The sequence below is a fragment of the Abrus precatorius genome, unplaced genomic scaffold (assembly GCF_003935025.1).
Source record: "Abrus precatorius isolate BTA unplaced genomic scaffold, Abrus_2018 Scaffold4, whole genome shotgun sequence".
NCBI classification, from domain to species: domain Eukaryota; kingdom Viridiplantae; phylum Streptophyta; class Magnoliopsida; order Fabales; family Fabaceae; genus Abrus; species Abrus precatorius.
Window position 1 is genome coordinate 8,345,222 of NW_020874384.1, and position 24,246 is coordinate 8,369,467.

General features: G+C 31.2%; 2 protein-coding genes and 1 pseudogene across 2 annotated transcripts; 2 read left to right on the plus strand and 1 right to left on the minus strand.

Moving 5' to 3' along the window:
- The first annotated feature begins 7,463 nt into the window (after window positions 1-7,463).
- Window positions 7,464-8,760, plus strand: LOC113866069 (putative disease resistance RPP13-like protein 1). The gene is made up of 2 exons (XM_027500959.1): window positions 7,464-8,619; window positions 8,732-8,760. Exons 1-2 carry the CDS (start codon window positions 7,464-7,466, stop codon window positions 8,758-8,760), a joined length of 1,185 nt encoding a protein of 394 aa, XP_027356760.1.
- LOC113866351 (putative disease resistance RPP13-like protein 1) lies at window positions 8,729-15,115 on the plus strand. The gene is made up of 9 exons (XM_027501230.1): window positions 8,729-10,681; window positions 10,773-10,887; window positions 11,389-11,483; window positions 12,332-12,488; window positions 12,672-12,900; window positions 13,018-13,383; window positions 13,511-13,582; window positions 14,060-14,157; window positions 14,801-15,115. Exon 1 carries the CDS (start codon window positions 8,772-8,774, stop codon window positions 9,792-9,794), a length of 1,023 nt encoding a protein of 340 aa, XP_027357031.1. The 5' UTR covers window positions 8,729-8,771; the 3' UTR covers window positions 9,795-10,681; window positions 10,773-10,887; window positions 11,389-11,483; window positions 12,332-12,488; window positions 12,672-12,900; window positions 13,018-13,383; window positions 13,511-13,582; window positions 14,060-14,157; window positions 14,801-15,115.
- Window positions 15,116-17,148: 2,033 nt separating this feature from the next.
- On the minus strand, window positions 17,149-23,866 carry LOC113866070 (annotated as a pseudogene).
- Between the last annotated feature and the right edge of the window lie 380 nt (window positions 23,867-24,246).

Genomic DNA, 24,246 nt, shown 5'->3' on the forward strand with positions numbered 1-24,246 from the left:
GTATTCCAATGTAGGCACATGAATATGAGAGGGTATGGTAGGGGCTGGAGATGGCATGTGAGCAAGGTTCACACTAGGATTTTGGGCTCTAGCCTTGGTGCGACACTGAGCCTCAAGATGGCCAAAACGTTTGCAGTAGGCACAGCAAGGACGCGAACGAGAATAGGTGTTACCACGTTCCCTCCCACAACCGCCAGGAGGAAAGGAGTTCAGCAAAAGTGTAGTGGAATCCAGAAGAGATGTGGGAAGTGGGGTTGCCGCAAATGATTGAGGAGTGGATGTGTAGTAGCTGCTCAGAGATAGAATCAAATGATGGCACTGTAGGGCTAGAAAGAACCTGATTGCGAACAGAGTCAAGTTCTGGAGGAAGGTCGTGAAGAGTAAGCACTATGAAGAATTCGCTTCGTTGTTGGGCATGTTTTTTCGCATCACTAGTAAATGGCATAAGAGCATTAAATTCAGTCATTAAGTTGGCAAGGTTACCTAAGTAAGTTTGCATATCCATGTCCTGTTTCTTGATAAAGATAAGGTTGGCAATGACCGTATAGAGACGGTGAACTTGATGAGGATAAACTCGTTTGGCCTTATCCCAAACCTCATAGCAGGTTTTAAATGGACGGTACTATTATTGCAGTTTGGTATCAATGGAGAACCAGAGAACACTGCAAAGGGAGGCATCAACTTGCTTCCAATGGTCTCGTTTGTCTGCAGCAATGTCTTTAGCCTGTGTTGTGAGATGGTCAGAGCGGCCTTGTCCTTGGAACCAAAGTTCAACAGCCGCTGCCCAAGAGGAATAATTGGGAGCCCCGAGGAGTTTCTCACAAGGTATCAAAGGCACAGTGGTGAAGGTCACAGCAACACTGTTAGAGGTGGACATTGTGGGAGGAAGGAGAAGAGAGGAAAAAGGCTATAATAACGTACTAGGGAGGTTGCCAAAAAAAATGAGATGCGTAGGCAAAAATATTGCGACACGTGAAATTGATGCGCAGGACGATGGCAGCACGTGAGGGAGCGTGCGGCGGCGGGTGGCAACGGAGAAAAGTCAATGGTGGTCGTCGACGAAAAGACCGTCCTGTTTGCAGCCTTAGATGGCTGGAAAAGTCAACGGCAGCAAAGATCTAGGCCAGAAAAGGGCTCTGTGACTGTAGCGCGGTACTGTAGCACAAGTACTGTAGAAACCGAGGAAGAGGTGTTGGATCGAAACCTAAATCTGATACCATATCAAGGCTGAAACCTTAATGTGTTTTCTGTGTATTGCATATGACCTAAGGGTCTGAATTTATACATGTACAAGGGAATCTATATTAATTACATATTATTACCTTAATAAAGGTAATCCTGATATCCTACTGTAATTACGCTATTTTACTGGCCTAATTACTATAATTACACATCATGCCTAATTACTATATTTACATATCAACAATCATGCCTAATTACTATATTTACATCCATATCAACATGAATAATCAATGGTATTTTCCATAATGTTATCTCACTTCAAACATATGGAACCAAACATCTTTGAGCAACTCTTGAAAACATCACTGAACATTATTTTTAAAATTTTATCAAAGAAGCTCAATTGTTATGCCAGGTTTTGCATGCATTTTGGAGCTGGCTGAGCCTTTGTATACTCTTTCACAGAATTTGATCTTGCTTGAATTACGGCTGATGGTTGAGACAGTAGCTACTTTTGTACAGTGCTTGACAATGTATTCCTGATTGTCAAGCAAACTGGAATTGTAAGAGGACCAATAATTTTGAATTCTTTCTATTTTTCTAGTTACCGTTGTCTCAGCAAATTGCCATTTTTTTTTTCTACTAACAGTTGTTCATGAATATTAAACAGTCGATCATCAGACCAAGTACATTCTTGCTGAATTGAAGGCCGTTCAGATGAATCAAAGCAATTCAATGACCAACAGCAATCACAGAAAGTAAAAATCATAGAAATCGAGAAAATGACTAAAATAAAAATATAAATCAATGTGGAAATAAACATATTCTTCATTTCTAAAATTTCTAATGTTAGGGCTATTTGAAAGTTCAAAAGTTGAATCTTTGTTGATTATATAAATTATATGCGTGAAAATATATTTTTTATATTGTAATTGTTGAAACCCTAGAATGGTTGCTCTTTGTTTATTGTCAAATTGTTGCCATATAATGCACGAGGAAAAGATACAAATGAACTTTCAGGTGCTCGACTCTTGTATAATGGACGGTATGCTATAGGGTGGCTGGTTGCAACCAATTTATTTCATTAATTTTAGGAAGTTTGCCACAATATTTCACAAGTTTGAAGAAATTATTTGTGCAAAGTGCATTGAATTTTAATGTTCTTACAACCTAGATGCTTGACAATAGAGTTTGATGGACTGAAATGAAGATGCTGTCATGGATCGAGAAATGTTTTATATCTCAAATAGATGTCTCGATGTAAAACAAAAGGAAAGTCTTCCACAAGAAATAGATGTCTCGATGTTTCATTAGCATCAATCATTGGTTAAATTTGGAGATATTTAGTTGTAATTTAGTTAATCTAATTTGGCAAAAGGTAAGCTATTGACTCGAGTCTTTTTTTTCTTAGAGTTTTGGTTGACTCAAACCCTTTTCTTAATGTTTCTTTCTTGTTCAGCATCTTTCTCACTTAATTAGGTGCATTTGACTTCACTCTGAAGTACAAGAAACCGTGGAAAACATTTTCAATTGAAAGGATTAGAATCTTGGAAAATTCTGCCCAAAATCTTAGCCATTCCACGTCAATTTAGAGCCATTTTTAAAAAATTTGTTTTTGAATTTTCTATTTAGCTTTTGGACTTGCTTCTTGAACATTTAACCCACTCTGAGTCATAGTTTTGCCATTAAAATTTTAGATTTTTCTCTAATCATTGTCTTGCTCAAAATGGGCCACCTTAAGATCCTGGGTTATTTTGGTCATTTTAACCAATTTTACAATTTGTATTTGATTTTCTATTTTGTTTCTTCTTGGTATCTCTTAATGTAGATAGTTGAGAATTATCTTAGGTTATTTAGGGTGTTACACTAACATTTTAATTTTTTTTAAAAATAAATGGGATATCATGTGTAATTTAAAAAAATTAAATTAAAATTTTCTTTTAATGACATTTTTATAGTATCATTTCGTATTATTTAAATTAATTCTTAATTTGATTGTAATTTTTTGAAAAATAATCATGTGTTAAAAATTTAATCAACATATAATAATAAATAACAATAGTAGGAAAGATAATAAAATAATAATACTATTTCTTGCAAACAATATCAACTGATTATAAATATAATTTTTATATTAAAAATAATTTTTTTACTAATATTATAATCTATGATTTTATAAGAGTGTAAAAATTCTTTACATTGTATGTATTTAAATTAAATTCTTAATTTAATTATAATATTTTACATATTAATATGCTAAGATTTTAATTTTTTAAAGAATAAATCAAATCGATTAGTATGAATCGTCAAAACTTATATCTTTGGAATTGATTTCGTGGCTCACGTGTAAAACAAATACTTTTTACATTTACTAGCATAATTAATTATAAACTAATCAAATTATATGTACATAATTTGTTGATAATATATGTAAAACTTTAATACTTAGATTACTTAATTTTTTTATAAAATGTAAGATTGACCAATCCAATTATTAAATTATTCTATATTATTTTTATGATCATATATATCAACATTTACATAATTTAGATATTTATAAATATGTTATTCAAAATTTAATAATTATTATATTTTAAAAATATATTATACATTGAAATAAAATAATATGACGAAGTATCTTCAACTTTTTTTTAATTTTATATATAAATGGCATTTTTTTATGTTTTATAAACACTTAAAACAAAACAATACTTAAAATTTAATTTTTCATTATATTCACCAAATATAATAATAAAAATAATAATGTATGATTTGGTTGCATAATATTTCACTCTATTTTATTTGCAAATCAAGCATTATCTGATCTAAATTTTATACGTGCAGTTTTTTTTTAGAGATGTTAATTATTATGTATCTTAATTAAAAGAGCATCTTTATTAAAAGTAATAATTTATACTTATTGAAACTTTTTTTATTAAAAGAGATAAATTTTTCTTTAAACTTAAATGCCTATCACTTTTGTGTTGTGGTAGCAGCAATTACATCTCCTGACACAAAGAATGACAATTTTTTTTCTTCAATATTTAATATTTTCTTTTCTTTTTTATACCAAAGTCACTTGCAAAAGACATATCTAAATTGCATGTTTAAATGATTTTATTATTCTTATAAAAATAAATTTAAAATATAGTTGAAATTTTAGTATTTTATTTATAATTATAAAATTTATTTTGATATATTTTATTTAGTATTTTTCTTTTTTATTATTTGACAAATTATTTCTTTGATAAATTTTACCAAACTTGTTTCTATTTAATTAGTAATAATTTTAAATATACTAATTCCTAATGATAGTAAGAAGAATTTATTGATTTACCCATTATTTTACATATGAAAGATATTTTAAATTTTATATTTGAGTTTTTATCCTTTAACATAAAAATATATATGTATTTTTTTTACCTTAAAATTTTGAACTATATTTATTTAATTTTACATTAAAATATTATTTTATTTTATTTTACCAGCACTTAATAAAACTGGACTTAAAATCTAGTTTTGTATATAATATTAAGAATAACAATTTCTCATTTTTTTGGCTTACATGCCAACACATTGAAAATAATTTTTTTTTACAATATTAAATAATGATAACAATTTAAAGTTTACTTTCTTCTGTATGAAATGGTAGGATTATTTAATATATAAAACAACATTCCTTACACGGAAAAGACTATAACAATTTTTTTTATATATAATTCTTTCTTCTTTCTCACATACATACACTCACTTATAGCAAGACATTAATACTAAAAAGAGTAGGCTTAGCGGATCGACAGGAAGAATCAAGATATTAAGAAATAAAGAAAAAGAAGTTATAACTTTACATTAATTAAAATTATAGAATATTTTTATTTAATTTTACATTAAAATAGTATTTTATTTTATTTTATTTTACAAACACTTAAAACAAAACAAGACCAAAAAACTAATTTTGTATGACAATTACCAAATATATTAAAAAAACTAACCATTGCAATACGTTGAAATGAATTTATTTTACAAAATTAAATAATAACAATTAGCACAAGATAGAATATTAAAAAAATTAGTATACCTCAAAGAAAAAGAATAAATAATAAATATTAAATATTAAAAATTAGTAATAAAAAATTCTTTGATATTTAGTTGAAATGTAAAAAATAAAAACAAAAATAAAATAGATACGAAGAAAGTATAACATCAAAATTAATTAACATTATATCTTTAGTGAACTTTAATAATAAAAACTATTCTAATAAAAAATAATAATTAAAATAAATTAATCTATTAAAATAAATTAAAAATTTATTTACTTATTTTTATAAATTTTAATTCATAATACATGAGTTAAAATTTAATTATTATATAATAATTAATAATGATAGGAAAAAAGATAATAAAATAATATATATATATATATATATATATATTTCATATAAAATATCAACATAAATAATGATAATAAGAAAGAAAATAAAATTATATATATATATATATATATATATATATTTCATCAAAAAATATCAATTAATTGTAAATATAATTTTCATATTAAAAATAAATCGTTTGCTAATATTATAATGTATTATTTTATGACAATGTAAAATTTTTTTACACTATATGTATTTAAATTAAATTTTTAGTTTGATTATATTTTTAAAAATGATTATTATGCTAATATTTTAATATTTTTAATAATAAATATGATATTACGTTTGAATTTAAAAAATAAATTAAATTATTTATCTAATGACATTTTTATAGTATTATTTTGTTTATTTATTGTTAGTATATTATAAAAAAAATAATTTTAATATCAAGAAAAATCTAAAAACTAACAAAAGTGACCGCATTATGTAAAAATTTAAAAAAAAAACTTTTAGAGAATATAAAATAATTTATATATGTATTTATTTGTTTACCAATATTTGTGTATTGTTTAATTTGAAAACTATTAAAGAAGAAGTGAAAATTTTTAAAAGTATGAGCATGGATAAGCATAACTAAAAATAGGTTGATGAATAAAGAACAAAAATGTACATATTAATAAGAAAAGTGAAAAATAAAATAAAATAATATTAAAAAATAATAATAATGTTTTTGAAGCTAAAAAGAAAGAGAATTAGAAAAAGAAAAGAAAAAATGCATCAAAAAAGAATATGAAAAAAATTTTAATAAAAAAGAAAAATATTTTATTTTTTAAAATCAATTTCATGAAAAAAGAATTACTATAAATTATGAAGTATTTATTACATCTCTAAAAATAAATATGATATTATATTTAACATTAAAAATTAAATTAAAATTTTTAAAAACATATTTTTGTAATATTATTTTTTTAAAAATTATGGAAAATACAAAAATAAATTTAAAAACTAATATTAAAAGTAAAACTTTATTATAAAAAAATAAAATATGAAAAAAAATTTAATAAAAAATAAAAAATATTTTATTTGTTAAAATCAATTTCATGAAAAAAGAATTACTATAAATTATGAAGTATTTTTTATTACATCTCTAAAAATAAAAATGATATTATGTTTAACATTAAAAATTAAATTAAAATTTTTAAAAAAATATTTTTGTAATAGTATTTTTTAAAAAAAATTATGAATAATATATATAAAAAATAATTTTAATATAAAAATAAATTTAAAAATTAATATTAGAAGTAAAACTTTATTTTATGTTGCCACTGTTCCTCTTCGTCTTCCTCCTGCATTCTCCCTCCATCCTTCACTTTTTAGTTTGTTCATGAATATCGAGCATCTTTTTCTTCAAATGTCGTTAGCAATATAATGCTTGGAAAACTTTCATCGGAACTTTCTCTTTCTCGATGTTAGGGCTTTAGTCCAAGAAGCCATACTCGTTCAATAGAGGAAGTTGTTCGACTTGTTATTCCAGCTGCATAAACAAAATGGAAATGAGATAAAAGGTAATGATATACCTCTCATGTCAAGGGTAATGGAGGAAGAGTAGTCCAGAGAAACCCAGCGCCTCCATTCGGAAGGTTTGGCTTGAGAAGAACTTACTGTAACTCCCACTTTTTCAGCTCCGCATCTCCATTGAAGCTTTGGGACGAAGCTGTGGTGGACTAAGACTCTTTTCGTTGGGTTGCCTTTCCGGTAAGAGAGTAAGCATTTATCATCCAGCCGAGAACAGAGAGGTATAGTACCTACTTTCTTCCATTTTATTTTTCTGATTGCTTTCTTAAACCTTTCTACCTTAACACAGGCACCTAATACATCAGGGACAGAAGTTTGACCCAATCTTGCATAATGGTTGATGTTGTTGGGCCAGTGCTATCTGCCATCTTTGCGGTTCTCCTTGAGAGAATGGCTGTGCGTGAAGTGGTGGATTTTTTTAGAAAGAATGATCTGGACCTGTCCCTTTTGGAGAAGATGAAAACGTGGTTGATGTCTGTGAACTCAGTTCTTGCTTATGCTGAAGAGAAAGAGGCAGTTGATCCATTTGTAAAAAAATGGGTGGACAAACTGAGAGAGGTAGTCTATGATGCAGAAGACTTGGTAGATAAAATTACTTTTCAGACTTTACAGGATGAATCTCAATTGGACAAGATGCTGGGTTTTGTTTCTTCTCTGAATCCATTCAGCACAGGAGTAAATGCTAAGATTGAGAAGATAATAGAGGCACTTGAATTAGTAGCACAACAAAAGGATTTTCTTGGTCTAGAAGAAGAGAGTGTTAGAAAGGAGTTACTTCCATATTCCAAGCCTACATCTTCTCTGGTCAATGCATCTCATATACACGGAAGAGACAACGATGTAAAAATTATTACTGACTTTTTACTATCAGCAAATGCAAGTGATGAACAAGGTGCTTCTGTTGTTGCAATTGTTGGGGTAGCAGGAATTGGCAAGACCACTCTTGCTCAGCTTGTATACAATCAAGAGGAGGTGAAGGCACATTTTCCTCTAAGAGTGTGGGTCCACGTTTCATATGGATTGGATTATTATGGGATAACCAGCAAAATTTATGAAGCTGTCACTGTGAACCCGTGCTCTACAACAGACTTTAACCTACTCCAGGTTAAACTAAAAGAGATAACAGAGGGAATAAGGTTTCTAATGATCTTGGATGATTTAGATGGATTTTTTGACTGGGATATTATCAAGAAGCCTTTTATTGCAAGCAGTGGTAGTAAAATCATTGTGACATCACGCACATTCTCAACTGCATCTATCCTCGGTGCTTCTCTGACTCATTCTCTCTCTTATCTAGAATACGAAGATTGTTGGAAGTTATTTGTAGATCATGCATTTAAAAATAGAAATCTCAGTGCATGTTCAACTTTACAAAAGATAGGACAAAGAATAGTTAGAAAGTGCTGTGGTCTACCCGTGGCAGCAAAGATGTTAGGTAGTCTCTTACATTCCTTGCCAGCTACTGAAGAATGGGATCGTGTATTGACAAGTAAGCTGTGGGACCTACCAAGCATCAATTTGGTTCCAAGTATAATGTTGGGTTATAACAATCTGCCTTCTCATATGAAGCGATGTTTTGCCTACTGTTCTGTATTCCCCAGGGGATATAAAATTCACAGAAAGTGTTTGATAGGTTTGTGGATGGCTGAAGGTCTCATTGCACAGCCAAAAAGTGCTTGGCGAATGGAAGATGTTGGAAACAAGTACATTAACGAGTTACTTTCGAGGTCTTTTCTACAGGTAGAAAAGAAAAAAGATTGTTTTGTAATGCCTGATCTGCTCCACGACCTAGCCCAATATGTTGCAGGAGAATTTACTTGTACCCTAGAGGACGACCTCCAACAGAAAGTATCTGCAAAAACTCGTTATGTGTCCTTCCCAGGAAACAAAAATGTAATTGCTGGGAGATTGGATGACTCTACAGAACTTGTGCAACTGAGAACTTTTCTATTTTGCAAGTCCTCGGTCATTCACTTGTCTTCTACTACAGAGGAGTTGTTCAATGTTTCAGAACTGTTGCCCAAGCTGAAACGTCTGCGAGCACTTTCTCTGTCTTGTTATCACATGGATAGAATGACAGATTCAATTGGAAAACCTAAGTATCTTCGGTATTTGGATCTTTCTTACACTTCAATCACCCAGCTTCCATATGATGTTGGCTCGCTGTATAACCTAGAGACACTTCTACTCTCTCATTGTTCTCGTCTCAAGGACTTACCGTCTAACTTGTGCAAGCTTGTCAATTTGCGCTGTCTGGACATCAATGGAACTAAGTTATCAGAGATGCCTTTGAATTTCAATGAATTGAAAGCTCTCCAGGTATTGACGGATTTTTTTATAGGCAGAGACAGTGGATCTCAGGTTAGTGAGTTGGGTGAGCTTTCAGAGCTTCATGGTTCACTTACTCTTACAAATCTGCAAAATGTGATAGATGCTGCAGATGCTTCACTGACAAATTTGAAGAGTAAAAAATATCTAGTGAAATTGCAATTCAAATGGACAACGGTGAATCATGACATACAGAATGAGACAGACGTGCTCCATCTACTGCAACCACATGAATATTTGAAAAAGCTCATTATCAAGAACTTTGGTGGTTCCCTTCCTATCTGGTTGGGAAACTCTCTGTTATCTAACTTGGTGTTTTTAAATCTCATTGACTGAATTGCACGTCCCTCCCATCTTTGGGACAGTTGCCTTCTCTCATGGAGCTGCGCTTAACAAAATTCAATAGTTTGCAAATGATTGGTCCAGAATTCTATGGGAACCTGATTGAACCTTTCAGGTCACTGGAAATCCTTAAGTTTGAGGATATGCTGCAGTGGAAGGAATGGCTGCCGGTTGTAGTTGAGGGTAGAGAATTTCCTTCACTTGTACAACTTCACGTGAAAAGATGTCCCTGGCTTACTGGAAAGCTACCAAGCTGCCTAATTTCCTTGGAAAACCTGTTGATTTCTGGATGTCCAAACCTAGAGAATTCGCTGCCAAGGGTTCCAATGTTGAGAGAACTAGAGTTAGCAGACTGCAAGAAGTTGCAACTAATCCAGATTGGGGACTCTGAGAACAAATTTGCTTCCCTTGAGAAATTACATTTAAAGAGTAGCTGTGATTCTCTTGTCTCTTTTCCATTCAGCTTCTTCACTTCTCTCCAAGAACTCCATATCCAAGATTGTGGCAGCCTCAAGTCCTCCTCAATTTCATCAGAGTGTCTACAGACTTTGAAACTTAAGGATTGCCCAAACCTGGTCTGCCTCTCTGAATGTCTTCCTGCTCCCAAACTCCAGTCACTCTCCATCAGTAGACTTATGAAGCTTTCATTGCTGGACCATATTCAACACCTTACTTCTCTTGAGTATCTGAAGATCAAGGATTGTGATCAGCTTGAATCTGTACCTCTGCAGGGACTGGCGGACTCCCTTCTTACTCTTATTGTTAAGGGATGTTCACTGCTAAAGCCTCTGCTTGAGAGGGGCACAAATCGGAAGCTTCTCTCTCGCATACCCCATTCAACCATTGTGGATTAAGCAACATCACAGAACTCCTACTTTCAGGTGGTTTTTTGTCATTCTAAGTTGCATCGTACGCTTTATGATAAAATTCATTTACCATCGTGTCATCTTTCTTTAATGCAGCTGTGTGCAGTGCAGTTTGCAGTTTGTAATAGATAACATAAAAGACCCAACCATACTTCATTTCCAGTTGCTATGTCGAAGGATAAAGACCACCAATCTGTCATGCACCTTCAAATATCTTTTAGGTCAGCATATCATTTTCAGCTTTTTTAGAGCAAATAAAATTATCTTACTAATTTACATTTAAAATATGTTGGACATGGACTTGAAGTTTATTTATTGAGTTATCACTGTGGAAGCTTTGTATATTGCAATTTGAGTTATTTGATTTGATATCTCCCCTTTCCTTTGAATCCAGCTACTCAGTTCTTGTCAAAAGGAACCCCACTTGTATATTCAATACATGGATTGTAAGGCATTTTACAGAAGATGACTATACGTTAACAGTTTTTTTTTCAAACTCTGATGAATTGTTATTGCCGTTTCTACCTCGTGTGTGTGCATAACTGTAAATTCAAACTTAAAAGATATGTTTTTCTTTTACATTTTTGTCTCCTGCCTTATTTCTACATTTCTTTATTTGCCTTCCATTTTTGGTATATGTTTGTGGTTTTTTGCATTCTAAGTTGCATCACAAGCTTTATGATAAAATTGATTTACCATCATGTCATCTTTCTTTAATGCAGCCGTATGCAGTGCAGCTTCATCTGTTTGTCGCATGTTTTTTATTTCTTAGCTGGTAGGGCTTTCAACGAGCATGCTTGCGAATGGACATGAAATGGTAATCCTTATGTTTTGCTAATTCTATTATGTAATGAATGTGTTTAAGAATCTTTTATCTGCATTTCTTGTCAGCTGTTATGATATGAAGTCAGTACTGAATAAGGACACTGATCAAGGACAGGTCCATTAGCTAGACTTGTTAGATTTGGTTGGACAAAAGGGGAAATCATATTGGGGAAAGGGCATTTGGTGTAGTTGACAATTTTGTGAGTGAGTGAAAGGAGAGATCCTTTCTGAAGGGGAAACCTTTGGGGAGAATTCTGCTCTATTTTTTCTGTTCTCTGTTTCAATAATACAGTTCTGCTCTGCTCTCTTGATTCTTTCTGTCTTGTTTCCATCTTAATTCTCAGAGTTCCGACCATTGAGTTAGTTTAGTTTAGTTTAATATAGTTTCCTTGCTCAAATCCTCCTTAGTGATTGGGTTCTTCCATGCTTGGTGATAAAGGGGTTTGTTAGTTCTTTTAACTCCCTTTGACTGTGCTTGTATGATCAATGTTTATCTCCAACATGCTTCAAAAGAATATGAATTTTGTGTTAGGTTTAAAGCTATGGCATCATAGGTGAGTGCTTATTGTTTTAAGATGCTTTGGATAAACTATTTTACTGTCCAGATATAGTGCATATAAACTATTTTTTCAGTTTGGTTGAAAGGGCTAGTAAAATGTTGAATTGAGTCTCCCAGTTCTTTGATAGTTCATAGTATTATTTATTCCAAAAGTATTGTAATTTAAATAATGTGAATTAAGGGTTTATATCTTTTATTAATTTTATTTTTGTAATTCTATTTTTTCCTATACTCTTGAGTGAGCTCTATTTGTAATATAATTTTTATTTTATTTTACATAGTGATGGCAATTCAGAGAAAGATGTTTGAAGCTAACGAAAGTAGTGTGGATGAGGCTCCCACTTGGACTAATTATTACAGTTGTAGCTTGCCTTTATGTCTTCTGGTGGCAAGAAATAGGCTATTTTAGTCCACTTGTGAAAGCTTTCTTGATCAATGGTAATCTAATGTAGCCTTTTGTCATCTGCATACTTTTTTTTTTGTTATGAATAATCAATAGTATTTTCCATAATCTTATCTCGCTTCAAAACATATGGAACCAAACATAGTAGAACAACTCCTGAAAACATCACTCCACAGTATTTCTAGAATTTTATCAACGAAGCTCAATTGTTATGCCAGGTTTTGCATTTTGGAGCTGGCTGAGCCTTTGTATATTCTTTAATAGAATTTGGTCTTGCTTGAATTACTGCTGATGGTGGAGACAGTAGCTACTTTTTTACAGTGCTTGACGATGTATATTGTCAAGCAAACTGTAATTGTAAGAGGCCAGTGATTTTGATCTTTACCTTCCTTGTCGTTAAGCAGACAGATTGTTTTTTCTATTATTCTTGCAACATGCTAAAGACAGGTTGATTCCTGATTTATATTCTGCTAATTACTGTTGTCTCTGCAAATTGCTGTTGATTACTTGATTTTGTTTTGTTTTGTTTTTCTTAATGACATTTGTTCATAAACATTAGAACAGTGGATCGTCAGACCAAGTATTGTATTCTACTTTGCTCATTTAAACAACTACATTCTTGATGAATTGAAGGCCGTTCAGATGAATCAAAGCAATTCAATGACCAACAGCAATCACAGAAAGTAAAGTCATAGAAAATCAAGAAAATGATTAAATTAAAGTCATAGAATTGATGGACTGAAACGAAGAAGCTATCATGGATCAACTCTTCTATAAATTTCAGCTTTACGGTGGAGATCCAGAAACGTTTTATATCTCAAACAGATGTCTCCCTCTAAATGCAGCTGATTCAGAATTTAATGATCATAGTACTTGTATGGTTGGATACACCATATAATCAAGCTGTGTATGGCCTTTTGGACAAATTAGGTTGGTATTTCGTTTGGATAATTTGTACTAGAAAGCTTAGTTATTTTATTCTAATTTTGATTGCATTAAGAGCGTTTCTTATTTTTATTGAGAAACATGATAAATGTTTTTTCTCCCCATCTTTCAGGTAGCTTAGTGGTGAGACTTGTCTTACCTTTTGAAGAAAGTTCATATGCAACATGTGCAAGGTCTGCTTCAGGTTCTATTTCTCTCTTCTTATCTTGATGTTTGGACCAGAAAACCCTAATGTCCAGTATTTTTTGACTATTGTTTGCTTCTACTTTACTTTTTCTTCTTTATCTTCCATGTTGCTTTTGGCGTGCAATTCTTTATTTGTCTCTCATTTCTCTCCCTTTCATTTACTTGGTTGTTGTGTTTGCAATTCAAAGTTTATTAATGAAACAATAAGGTGGGACAGGGGTCACTAAATGCTAACATTATATAGCTTATATTACATTATGGGAAATATAGTTATTTCCATATGTATGGCATTCTTTATGTCACATGCATTAAGGTCACAGTCATGATTTCAGGACTATGTTAAGAATATTTTATCAATACATTTTTAACTCACTCTTGTAATTATACTATGTTGAGCGCCTTTCATATTTAATCATAAAGTTTTCTATTTTTGGTTGAGCATACAGCCATCCTAAGATTGTTTTCAATTTCACAGAAATGTGGTTTGGTCATTCCTGGAAGGACAAAATCCAGAAAAAAGCGGGAAACTAAGAAAGTGCCTCACAGAGTCCCTGAAGTTAGTTTTGTTGATAGGTATGTCATTTCATTTAATTTCATATTTTGTCTTGGATGCATATTTCTTAATTTTCCTATTATTCAGTAACAAGAAGTTATTTCTGGTCCTTACTTGAAGAAAGATGCAAATTTATGCGTATCTCAGTGGTTTTACAAAGATTTCTTAAAGCTTTTAAAAGAAAATAATATATTTTTATTGAGTCTTTCTCAGAATTGTTGACTTAAATTGTATCTCGACAATATAAATTACTGCATAGCCATATGCGATGCTATGTTGTCTAATATTCAGTTTTCTTTACAATGCTGTATTGAACTATCCTCTTCTCTTCTATTGAAATAGGAAAACTTAAACCTATGTATTTCTATGTTTTCCTTATATGAATTTCTTTTGTGAGAAGAAAAGAAAACGACACAGTAAGTTTGAATCTAAAAAAGAAAATGACATAGTAAGTTTGAATCTAACAATCTATGAGAATATTATCCTTTACCTTGGTGGCACCTATTGAGGAAAAAATGATAGAATCAAACATTTAGGAATGTGTGGAGCATAACTGATTTTTTAATCACATCTCTAATATATTTTAAATGTAAATTAGTTAGATAATATTATTTGCTCTAAAAAAGCTGAAAATGATATGCTGACCTAATGTGACATTTGAAGGTGCATGACAGATTGATGGCGTCTTTATCCTTCGACATCGCAACTGGAAATGAAGTATGTTGTCTATTACAAACTGCACTGCACACAGCTGCATTAAAGAAAGATGACATGATGATAAATGAATTTTATCATACATCAATGGAAGCGCTCTACTTGCCATATGTGGTTCTTACGTTGACTTTTTCTCCATACAAACATCATCAACCCCACATTTGGTAATATGTGATTGATTATTGTATTTATTGAGACACATGCTGAGAGGATAATATTTTTTTGTTTGATTCTGATTTATCAAATCTAATTGTTATTTTTTACTTTTCCATATTTTTATCTTGTTTCTCAAACGGGTTCTATTTCAATTATTGAATCCTATTACCAGAAATTTATGTGTTGCTAGTTAATTAGGTTGCTATGTAGTAGCATGCATTTTGTGAAATAAATATGCATCCAAAAGGATAAGGGGCCTTATGATAGTTGCGGTCGTAATAAAACTTTTGCCTCAAAAACTTTGTGGTCATTTCATACACATCTGATGTCTCTGAAACAGAGGTCCATGCTCTTGATTGAAAATGATTCCTCAACTGCGCATCATTGCACAAAATCTGAGCAAGAGTCGTCTTACCTACCCCTCCCATCCCAACATAGCAACCACAGACACCCTTTCTTCATTGGAATTGCCAGATAGCAGAAAATTAATATTCTTCTCTCTATCAGCGTTTCTACCAAACACTCGATGTTCATCCACCAAAGTTGTAGCTGATGCTAACGGGAGTGTCAGTGATTTACCTACACTGCTTTCCTTAAGACCAAGAACATCTTTATGCTCTATTATAGATTTCAACCTCTCAACTATCTTTTCAACTTTTGCTTTAACTCATTCAGCAAATGGATTGAGAGAAGAAGCATAACCTCTTACCTTATCTAAGGTGGTGTGAAACCCAGAATTGATCTTATCTTGCATGGCTTTCGTGGCAATCTCATCCAATACATCATCAGCATCATAGGCAGCATTTTTAAGTCCATTCTTTCACCGATGGATTAATAAACTATTTTTCCTCAGCATCACTTAAGCACGGTAGCGACAGACAGCAAAAGCATCTTCAACTTCCCTAGAAGTGCCTCATCAAGATGGTTGCCCCAGAAGAATTCTAAAAGCTCACGATGAGCTACCCTAGCCAACCGCACTTGTAGGAAGGCAGAGACAAACGAACCTAGCATATCAACCATGATGCTGTGATTTGTGATCTTTTCAGAACGTGAAAAAGTGGAAGAAATGTAATGATAGTTGTCTAGTGTTTATAATTCCCTGCTTTGTTGAGACACTAAAGGAAAACGATAAGGCTTTGGTGTTTAGACTAGAGAGAAATTGCTTTGGCTTCGAGGCAGCTGACTTCTCACTCAGTTACAACCAAGGAAGCAGGTAATGGTGTTGTGGACCCACCTGATTTGTTTACCATGAGTTGAAGTTTGAAATTTCAACGAAAGAAAGGCCAAAATGTTGTAGAGCCCTGGAGCTTGGAATTCTGAGTTCTTAAAATCAATGTTAATTATTGATCTGAAAACACGTTATAATTTTTTACTGAGAGGGGAGAGAGATCAAATTACCAGAACCTGCTGGGGAAATGAGGGACGCCCCGTCAGTAATTAGCTTAGGGGCACGTAGTCCTTTTATTATCTCATCATATTCCACAAGAACGAAGTTATTATTTATATTTACGTTCATGCAAAATCCAAATGCTAGAAAAACCAGGAGGGGACAGATGAAATATTAAAGTGAGACTCTTCAGAGCACAGCAGCCATAAACTTATTTTACAATAACAATTTATAGGTATTCCAAGGAAAACCTATCTAACAGGCATTACTCAAAGGCAAACATTTCACTCATTCTCTATCATTGGGTCCCACGAATTTATTCCAGGAATTTGTCTGGGTAGTCTTCAAAACCACTACAATTACAAGGTTCCTTTTGTAGTAAGTGACAGTGGCATCTGAAGTAGCTAAATTACTTTATGGAATGTATTTATATTTCTTGAGAACTAAGGATCAAAAACTTAAATTTCCAGACAGATCATGCCTACCCGGGCTTTACTTTCTCAACACGTCTTTTATCAAAGCACGGGATGAACCGAGATAAAGGTACCCAACAGCTGCCTAAAAGGGTGATCCCTTGGTAAAGTAAGAACAGAATATTACTCCTTGACAGTTCAACGACAATAGCTCATTATTTGATGAACATTATTATTTATTAACAGATAAGCTTACAAACTTTCACATATTCAGTAAACAAATTAAGAAAATCCATCACAGTTTTGAATTCTGATATAGTGAAGCCATAAGACATGTGAGTATCGGGTCCCCTGACTAATGCAAATTGCTTGGTCAGATGACCCAAAACCAAGCTATAATAGACCCAGCAGCCAGACCAAAAACTAAGAATAATACACTCACAATCCCTGCCGTCTCTGCATGCTGCAAATTTACAGTTTTAGGAATCAAAATCATCAATACACTGGTTAAGTAGCCATTAGTAAGCCCTAACAGGCAAGTCAGTATTGTCACGAGAATCTCAGTTCGGAAGAATTTGGGACCATGCAAGCACCCTAAGAAGAGAGGGAACAACAATCTTGCTATGCAACCACCTATTACAATTTTTGCATTCTCTGAGGTATACGCCAGTGAGACACTAGCCAACAAGATCAAACACATTATAACTAGCAATTAGGATAATTGGGTACCAATCCTTAAGAATTTGAGAGTGCACATCCTCAGTAACATAACCAGGAAATATAGCCAGAGTCACAACATAAATGAGCACCCATACCACTTGACTCTTCCGACAATATTCCAGACAGTTGACCTCCAGACAGCTCCCGTCAAGGGATCATTATCTTCATTGGCAGCAACCGCCTGAACCTTAAGTTCATTATAGTACTTCATAACAGGAAGTCTGTGCACCAAGTTGCAGAAAACCATGCATATGAACACAATTACAATTGATACAGCAAAGTAAAGATTTGCACTCTTTTGCAGGCCTAAGGCATCTTGTGGGTAAACAGCTTTTGTAAATATCCTCAGAACCGCACAAAGCACCCCTGAAGTCAAAACATCCATCCATAGTGAAAAAAGAAGAACCATGTACCCTACCCAACTTCAATAAACAGAAATACATCTATGATCTTTGACAAAATAGTGGCATACGTACCTAAAATCCAGCATATTAATGTGCTTCAGATTATAGGGTACTAAAAACCTAAAACCATGAACTATCAAAATCACACCAAAATGAACCCTGCCTAATTGGTTGACATTGACTAAGCCCTAAATTGGTCATCTGCCAAACATAACGAGCATTTGGAAAAACATTAAAAATCTGTAACCGCGGATTTAACACACAAACTATAACTAGTAATGTTTATTCAAACATACATCCCTATAACTAAGTAAAATTTAGGGTTTAAATAAAAGTCATTTAAACATGAATCCAAATATGCTCATTAAGTTTCATCTAAAACTCAAGCTCCATTTTGTGCGTTTTATTATTCATTAATTCATTACCTTGTAATAAGAAAAGAAATCATTGCTAGTAACCAACTAACTACAAGAAGCAGCAGTGCCGGCGATGACAGCTTGCATGTACCTCTCCGGCAACTCGCCGACATAACCAACAATGGAGCCTGGACAAGCGCATAGGCTACGCCGGAAAGGGCAACCGCGCCAGCGGTGACGTAGAAGCCGGCATAGAGCCCGACCCGGCCCTGAACGCAGAAGGTATCGAGAAGGGGAACGATGAGAAGAGAAACGAAGAACAAAGCGAGACCATCGATGATCCTAACATGTGCGTCAGAGTTGTGGCTGTAGAGGATGATGAGGAAGATTCCGACGAGACCGATGAGCATGCAAAAGACGGCGAAGATGCGGTCAACGCTGGCATCGGGGTAGAGGTAGGAGAAATAGTCAACGGCGGTGATGAACACGTTCCAAGGGAGAAGGTAACCGAGGCCGAGGGTGAAATACACTATGTATGTTAATTGCCATTTGTCTTCTGGAACATTCTTGCTTCGTGTGGCCGAACCTGAAGGGAGGAGCGAGGTCGATTCTGTGAAACCCATCCCAATCCCTTCCGGTTCCGATTCAGGTTCGGAGTTCTCAATCCACAACTGTCCAAGACCAGGAATCCACGATGCTTGTTCCTTAATGGTAACGTGCTTAGTTACCCACAGGAAAAACCAATGTCTATAGTGATTGCTTTTGTATTTTTTATTTTTTATTTTTTTGTTTATCTAAATTTAGGATGTGGGCTCTCCCACTTCTATTTATTAATGAGAATGAAAATTAATTTCACAATAAAAAAATAAACTGTATTTTAAGAAAGAAAATATCTTTTTCTATCTGGTTATTTGGCATCCATTTCTAATGTTGACTAAATTCGGTCAGTGATACTCTCACATTCTAAATGTGAAATTATTATTAGGATAATGTTTTGATTTGACTAATTTATTCTTTATAAACTTATATTAAGTAATTAATTAATAACATAATAACTTTTTAAAGAAAAATTTCTTTTAAACAAATTAAGTATGTTGTAATTTAAAATTAATGCATATTAAGAGTATGTTTAATTTCTCTTTTTAATTTTTTTTAATTTTTTTTCTAAATATAGTATAAATTATTTAAAATAAAAAATAAAAAATAAAAAAATCTTTTTAAAAGAAAAATAAAACATACCCTAAATGTTTAATTGTCATATTTATCTTAGGTTTGTAAATAATAATTTTAGTAGACATTTGTTTTTGTAAAAAATAATTTTCTTTTTTTAATATCTTTGGTTAAGAACTTTTTTTTTTTTTTGTTGGTATTATTCTAATACGTAACAATGCAAAACTAACCAACAGCGGAAAGTGAAATATTTGTTACCTAAAAGGATTTATTGAATGAAAGGATTTTTCTTGAGCATTTAATGTTACCTATTTATTTAAATCTGACATGCAGTAATCACGTAAAAAAATTGATATTCTAAATCAATTTGAATCGTCCGATTGAACCCGCAAATTGAAAAATTGACAAATTAACTAATCCAAGTAGTATATTTGATCGAAAAATGCATTGAAAATAGAAAATTTTGGTTACATTGTTAAATAAACTAGTGGATTGCCCATTAATATAGTTTAAGAAGAAAACAATGAAGAAGTTAAAAAAACAACCATCGTGTATATGAAGGTTGTTGTTCACTATCTGCGTTTGATATTATATGTGAAGATCATTTTAAAATAACAGGTAAAAAATAGTATTGTCACAAACTAAAATTTTAAAAATTAATAAAAAAAACTATAAAAAATTGAAATTTTACGAAAGACAGAAAGCTGAATGTTGCATCTCAAGTCAACAAATAAATAAATAAATAAAAATTATTTAGTTCACACATTTATGGTAGGTATGACCATCATTAACAACAAAATTTTTACTTTAAGTATTTGATATAATTAATTGTAATCATAAGTTAAACTTCAACAACTCCTATAATTTCAAAAAAATAAGAGAAAAATGATTTATTATTATTAAATTATTATTATCTAATTTAACTAATAATTTATTTATTAGTTTAACTGCTAACCTAATGACTCATTATGACAATGAGTTATTGTTGAAGTTTTACTATAACACTGCAATCCAGATTCAATATTCCCTTCTTGTTTTTTGTAAGTTTTTGTCCTGAAGTACTGTGGGCTCAGGCCCAACCCCAAGAGGAGGGACCAATGCAACTCGCGTGCGAATGCCCACGACCAAAAGAAAGAGACCTTACCTGCGAATGTCCAGTGTTTTTGTTTTTAAAATTCATTTTTATTTATAACTGCCAGAATTTGAATTTAACTGTTTTTTTAACTAGTAAATTTTTATTTTAATATCTAAAATATGTAGTATTATTTAAATTAATTTTTAAAATTCAAATAATTAAAAAATAAAATATCATGAAAGGAGACAAATATAGAAATTTAATTATTCAAAAATTTTAAAAATTAAAACTGAAAATAATTTTAATATATTGTAAACCAACGGCGGCATTGAGTATCTAGTTTAGATTGCTATATATAATTTATGGAGACACATTCTCATTTTATTATTTAATTTAACATTTTTAATAACAAAGATTAACATAATTGAAGATTACTTGTGTTTATTTTGTTTTACATTATTACTTATTTGTTTATGAAATTATTTTTAAGAAATTATTTAATGTATTTATGGTTTAATCTTTTTATTTCTTTTGTGATTTCTTCTCTTTGTTAATAAAATGCCTTTTTTTTAAAAAGAATTGTTATTTTATTCACACACTTTTTATAATGAAAAATTATAAATTTTTAAACTCAAATTATTAGTTTTATAACAAAACTCATATCTTTAATAAAATAAAAAATTTAAAAATAAGAATATATTTTATTACTGTTTTAAATATAATTTTTTATTTTTAAAAATAAATTTTAGTATAAATTTGTATTTAATTTTATTTTTAAAATAAAAATTATTTTTAAAACAGTAATCAAACATACTTTAAAAGTCTTTTATTTTTTTTCAATGTTTGTATGAAAATAGAGGACATGAAATTTTTCTTAGTACAAATTTCATCTGTTGTAGCTGAAACATACATGCTATAACATGTTTCGTGCCTTTCTCCATCACATAAAAATTTGAAGCCAAAATATTTAAACAAACAGCACAAAACGATACACGAGTCAGTAATGTGGATATCCAAGAATAAGATATCAATTCTTTGCCTTGTCCACACTGCTAAGAGTTGCACGAGATGGTAAATAAGACACACTTCTAAGAGATATTAAAATAATATAAAAAAATGTTTTAAAAAATATCTTATTTAAAAGAATTATTTTATCATTCAACATATTAGTAACTATGTTATGGTTTAAATATCATTTAAAAAAAACAATATTTTTTAAGACGAGACTATTTTCTAGTATTGAGGAAGGAATAAGAAACTAAAAGAAAAAAGATTTTAATATACTGAATATATAGTCTGTTCAATTTTAAAGATTTTTGGTTAAAAATATTAATATATTTATGAAATAAATTAAATTTTTCATGGTTAATATACTTAAAAGAAAAACTTTTTGTTACTTATATTGATCTTATAAACTATTTAATAATTGTTTATAAAATATGATATTAAAAAAAATTCAACTTTCAAATTATTTTATATTATTTTTATAATTATATATTAAATTTCATAAAATTTGCACATTGATAATATATACTATTTTTATAATTATATATATTACTTGTTAAAATAAAAAGTACTTATTAACTTTATTTTTATAATTTATTTATTTAATTAAATTCTTGAAATAAACAATTTTCTCAAATTTTATGAAAATTTATAAAATAATGTAAGTGTCCAAGTTTTAGATGTTAAGAATCATGTATGCCAATCACATATTTCGAGTTTGATTAAATTAATGTAATAACTATTTGTCTAATTTATCATAAAATGCTTACATTTTTTGTTTTTCAAAATAATCTTTTAATCTTGTAATGGTTTTGTTTTATTGAATTTAGATATACTATATAATGTTAAAAAAAAAATTCTGTTTCTTTTTAAATTTATTTTAGATTCATAGATACTTAATGTTATACATAAACAGAATTTAATATATAGGTTTACATTTATGAGTTAATATTATATAACTCTATATTAAATGTAAATCTATATTGCACAACCGTTGTAATACAAAAATAATATATAAGAACTTATGGTAGTGTATCTAAGTTTAGTTTTGATTAACAATTTATAAATTATTATAATGTTCATATGTAAATGGAATTTAGTATCTACATATTTTTTTAACTGTTTCAGTATAATGTAATTACTAAGTCAAGGTTTATTTTATATATTTTACTTATTTGTTAATTTTGTAAACAAATTCATCCACAAAAAAGTTTTAATTTCTTTTAAATTTTATATTATTTGTTTTAATTGAAATTTATTTTATGTCCTCCAAAATTACACAAATTTGAGAAGTCAAAACTTAAGGTGTTACAAATTGGTATTAGAGCAGTTCATCCAAATCAACCTAAAGGTATGAGACTAATTCATTTGTGCTATGTGCTCGTATATTCTTGTTTTACAACAATATAAAGTGATTGTTTGCTACTATAGCCTATTTGATGTGAATTGTTTGAATTGCTTAAATTGACTGTATAAATGTATGTGTAAATATGAATAATAGCTACTGATATGCTTGGTTGATTTCTTTTTAAATTAGAATTATGGCTAGTTGAAGTAGACCTATTGGAGCTACAAATGAAATCTTGGCATGTATGGCACAAGTCCTGGAGACCTTGGTATATAACCAGGACACTGAGTCAGCTGAGTACTGTGGTCTATCATCGTTTACTAAGCACAAGCCTCCGAAGTTTGAAGAGAAATTTGACCCTGAGGGAGCTTAGAGATGGGTAAAGGACACTGAGAAGATTTTTAAGGCAATGAGATGTCGCAAAGAGTATAAGGTGACTTATGTCACCTGGTCGAGATTTGTTGTTATTAATATTTTTCAAACCCCCTCACTTCCTTCAATTATTTCTTCTTTGTAACCCCCCACCACCCCGACAGTAATGGCAACGGCAACAACTTCCTCCCTTTAAAGACGTATTTTTCCTTCTCACAAATGGAAACAACCAAGGATTCCTATCTCACCGACCACATGACTTATCGATTTGGGCTCCTTCAGCATTGATGTTGACCAGAAGAACTCGCCAAAGTGCTCACAGCCATATACCACTAGTTTAGTTGGGCAATAAAAATGAGTTTACTAACCCATGTGTTAATTTTTTTATTTCTTTTCTTCTTTGTAGAGATTTGTTTTTATATTAATATTTTTCAAACCCCTCACTTCCTTCAATTATTTTTTCTTTGTAACTCTCACCACCCCGATAGTAACGACAATGGCAATAGCTTCCTCCCTCCAAAGACATATTTTTCTTTCTCACATATGACAACAACCAAGGATTCCTATCTCACCGACCACATGACTTACCGATTTGGGCTCCTCCTGCATTGATGTTGACTAGAGGAACTCGCCAAGTGTTCACAGCCTTATATCGCTAGTTTAGTTGGACAATGAAAATAAGGAATGATAATTGGGCAATGAAGATAGACATTAAGATGGGCAGTGAGAATAGGCAAGAGATGGGCAGTGAGAATAGGCAGCCAACTTTTCCTTTTTTGAAGGGTAAAATTTTTAGGGTTCTCTGCTCTATTTTCCTTCCTTCTTTACTAAAGCCAACTTCTCCTTCATCTACTTCACCATTTTTGTCAAAAAATACATCTTTTTTGGTAACTGTGAGTGGAAGGCCCTATGTTTTTTTCTTTACATGGGCAATGAGAATGGGAATGACAATTGTACATAACATTAAAATGAATAATGAGAATGGGCAA

Coding starts and splice junctions, on each gene's coding strand:
- LOC113866069 (XM_027500959.1), top strand. CDS start 7,464: ATGGTTGATGTTGTTGGGCCAGTGCTATCTGCCATCTTTGCGGTTCTC. Junction 8,620..8,731: donor ATGGGATCGTGTATTGACAA/GTAAGCTGTGGG, acceptor TGTATTCCCCAG/GGGATATAAAATTCACAGAA.
- LOC113866351 (XM_027501230.1), top strand. CDS start 8,772: ATGGCTGAAGGTCTCATTGCACAGCCAAAAAGTGCTTGGCGAATGGAA.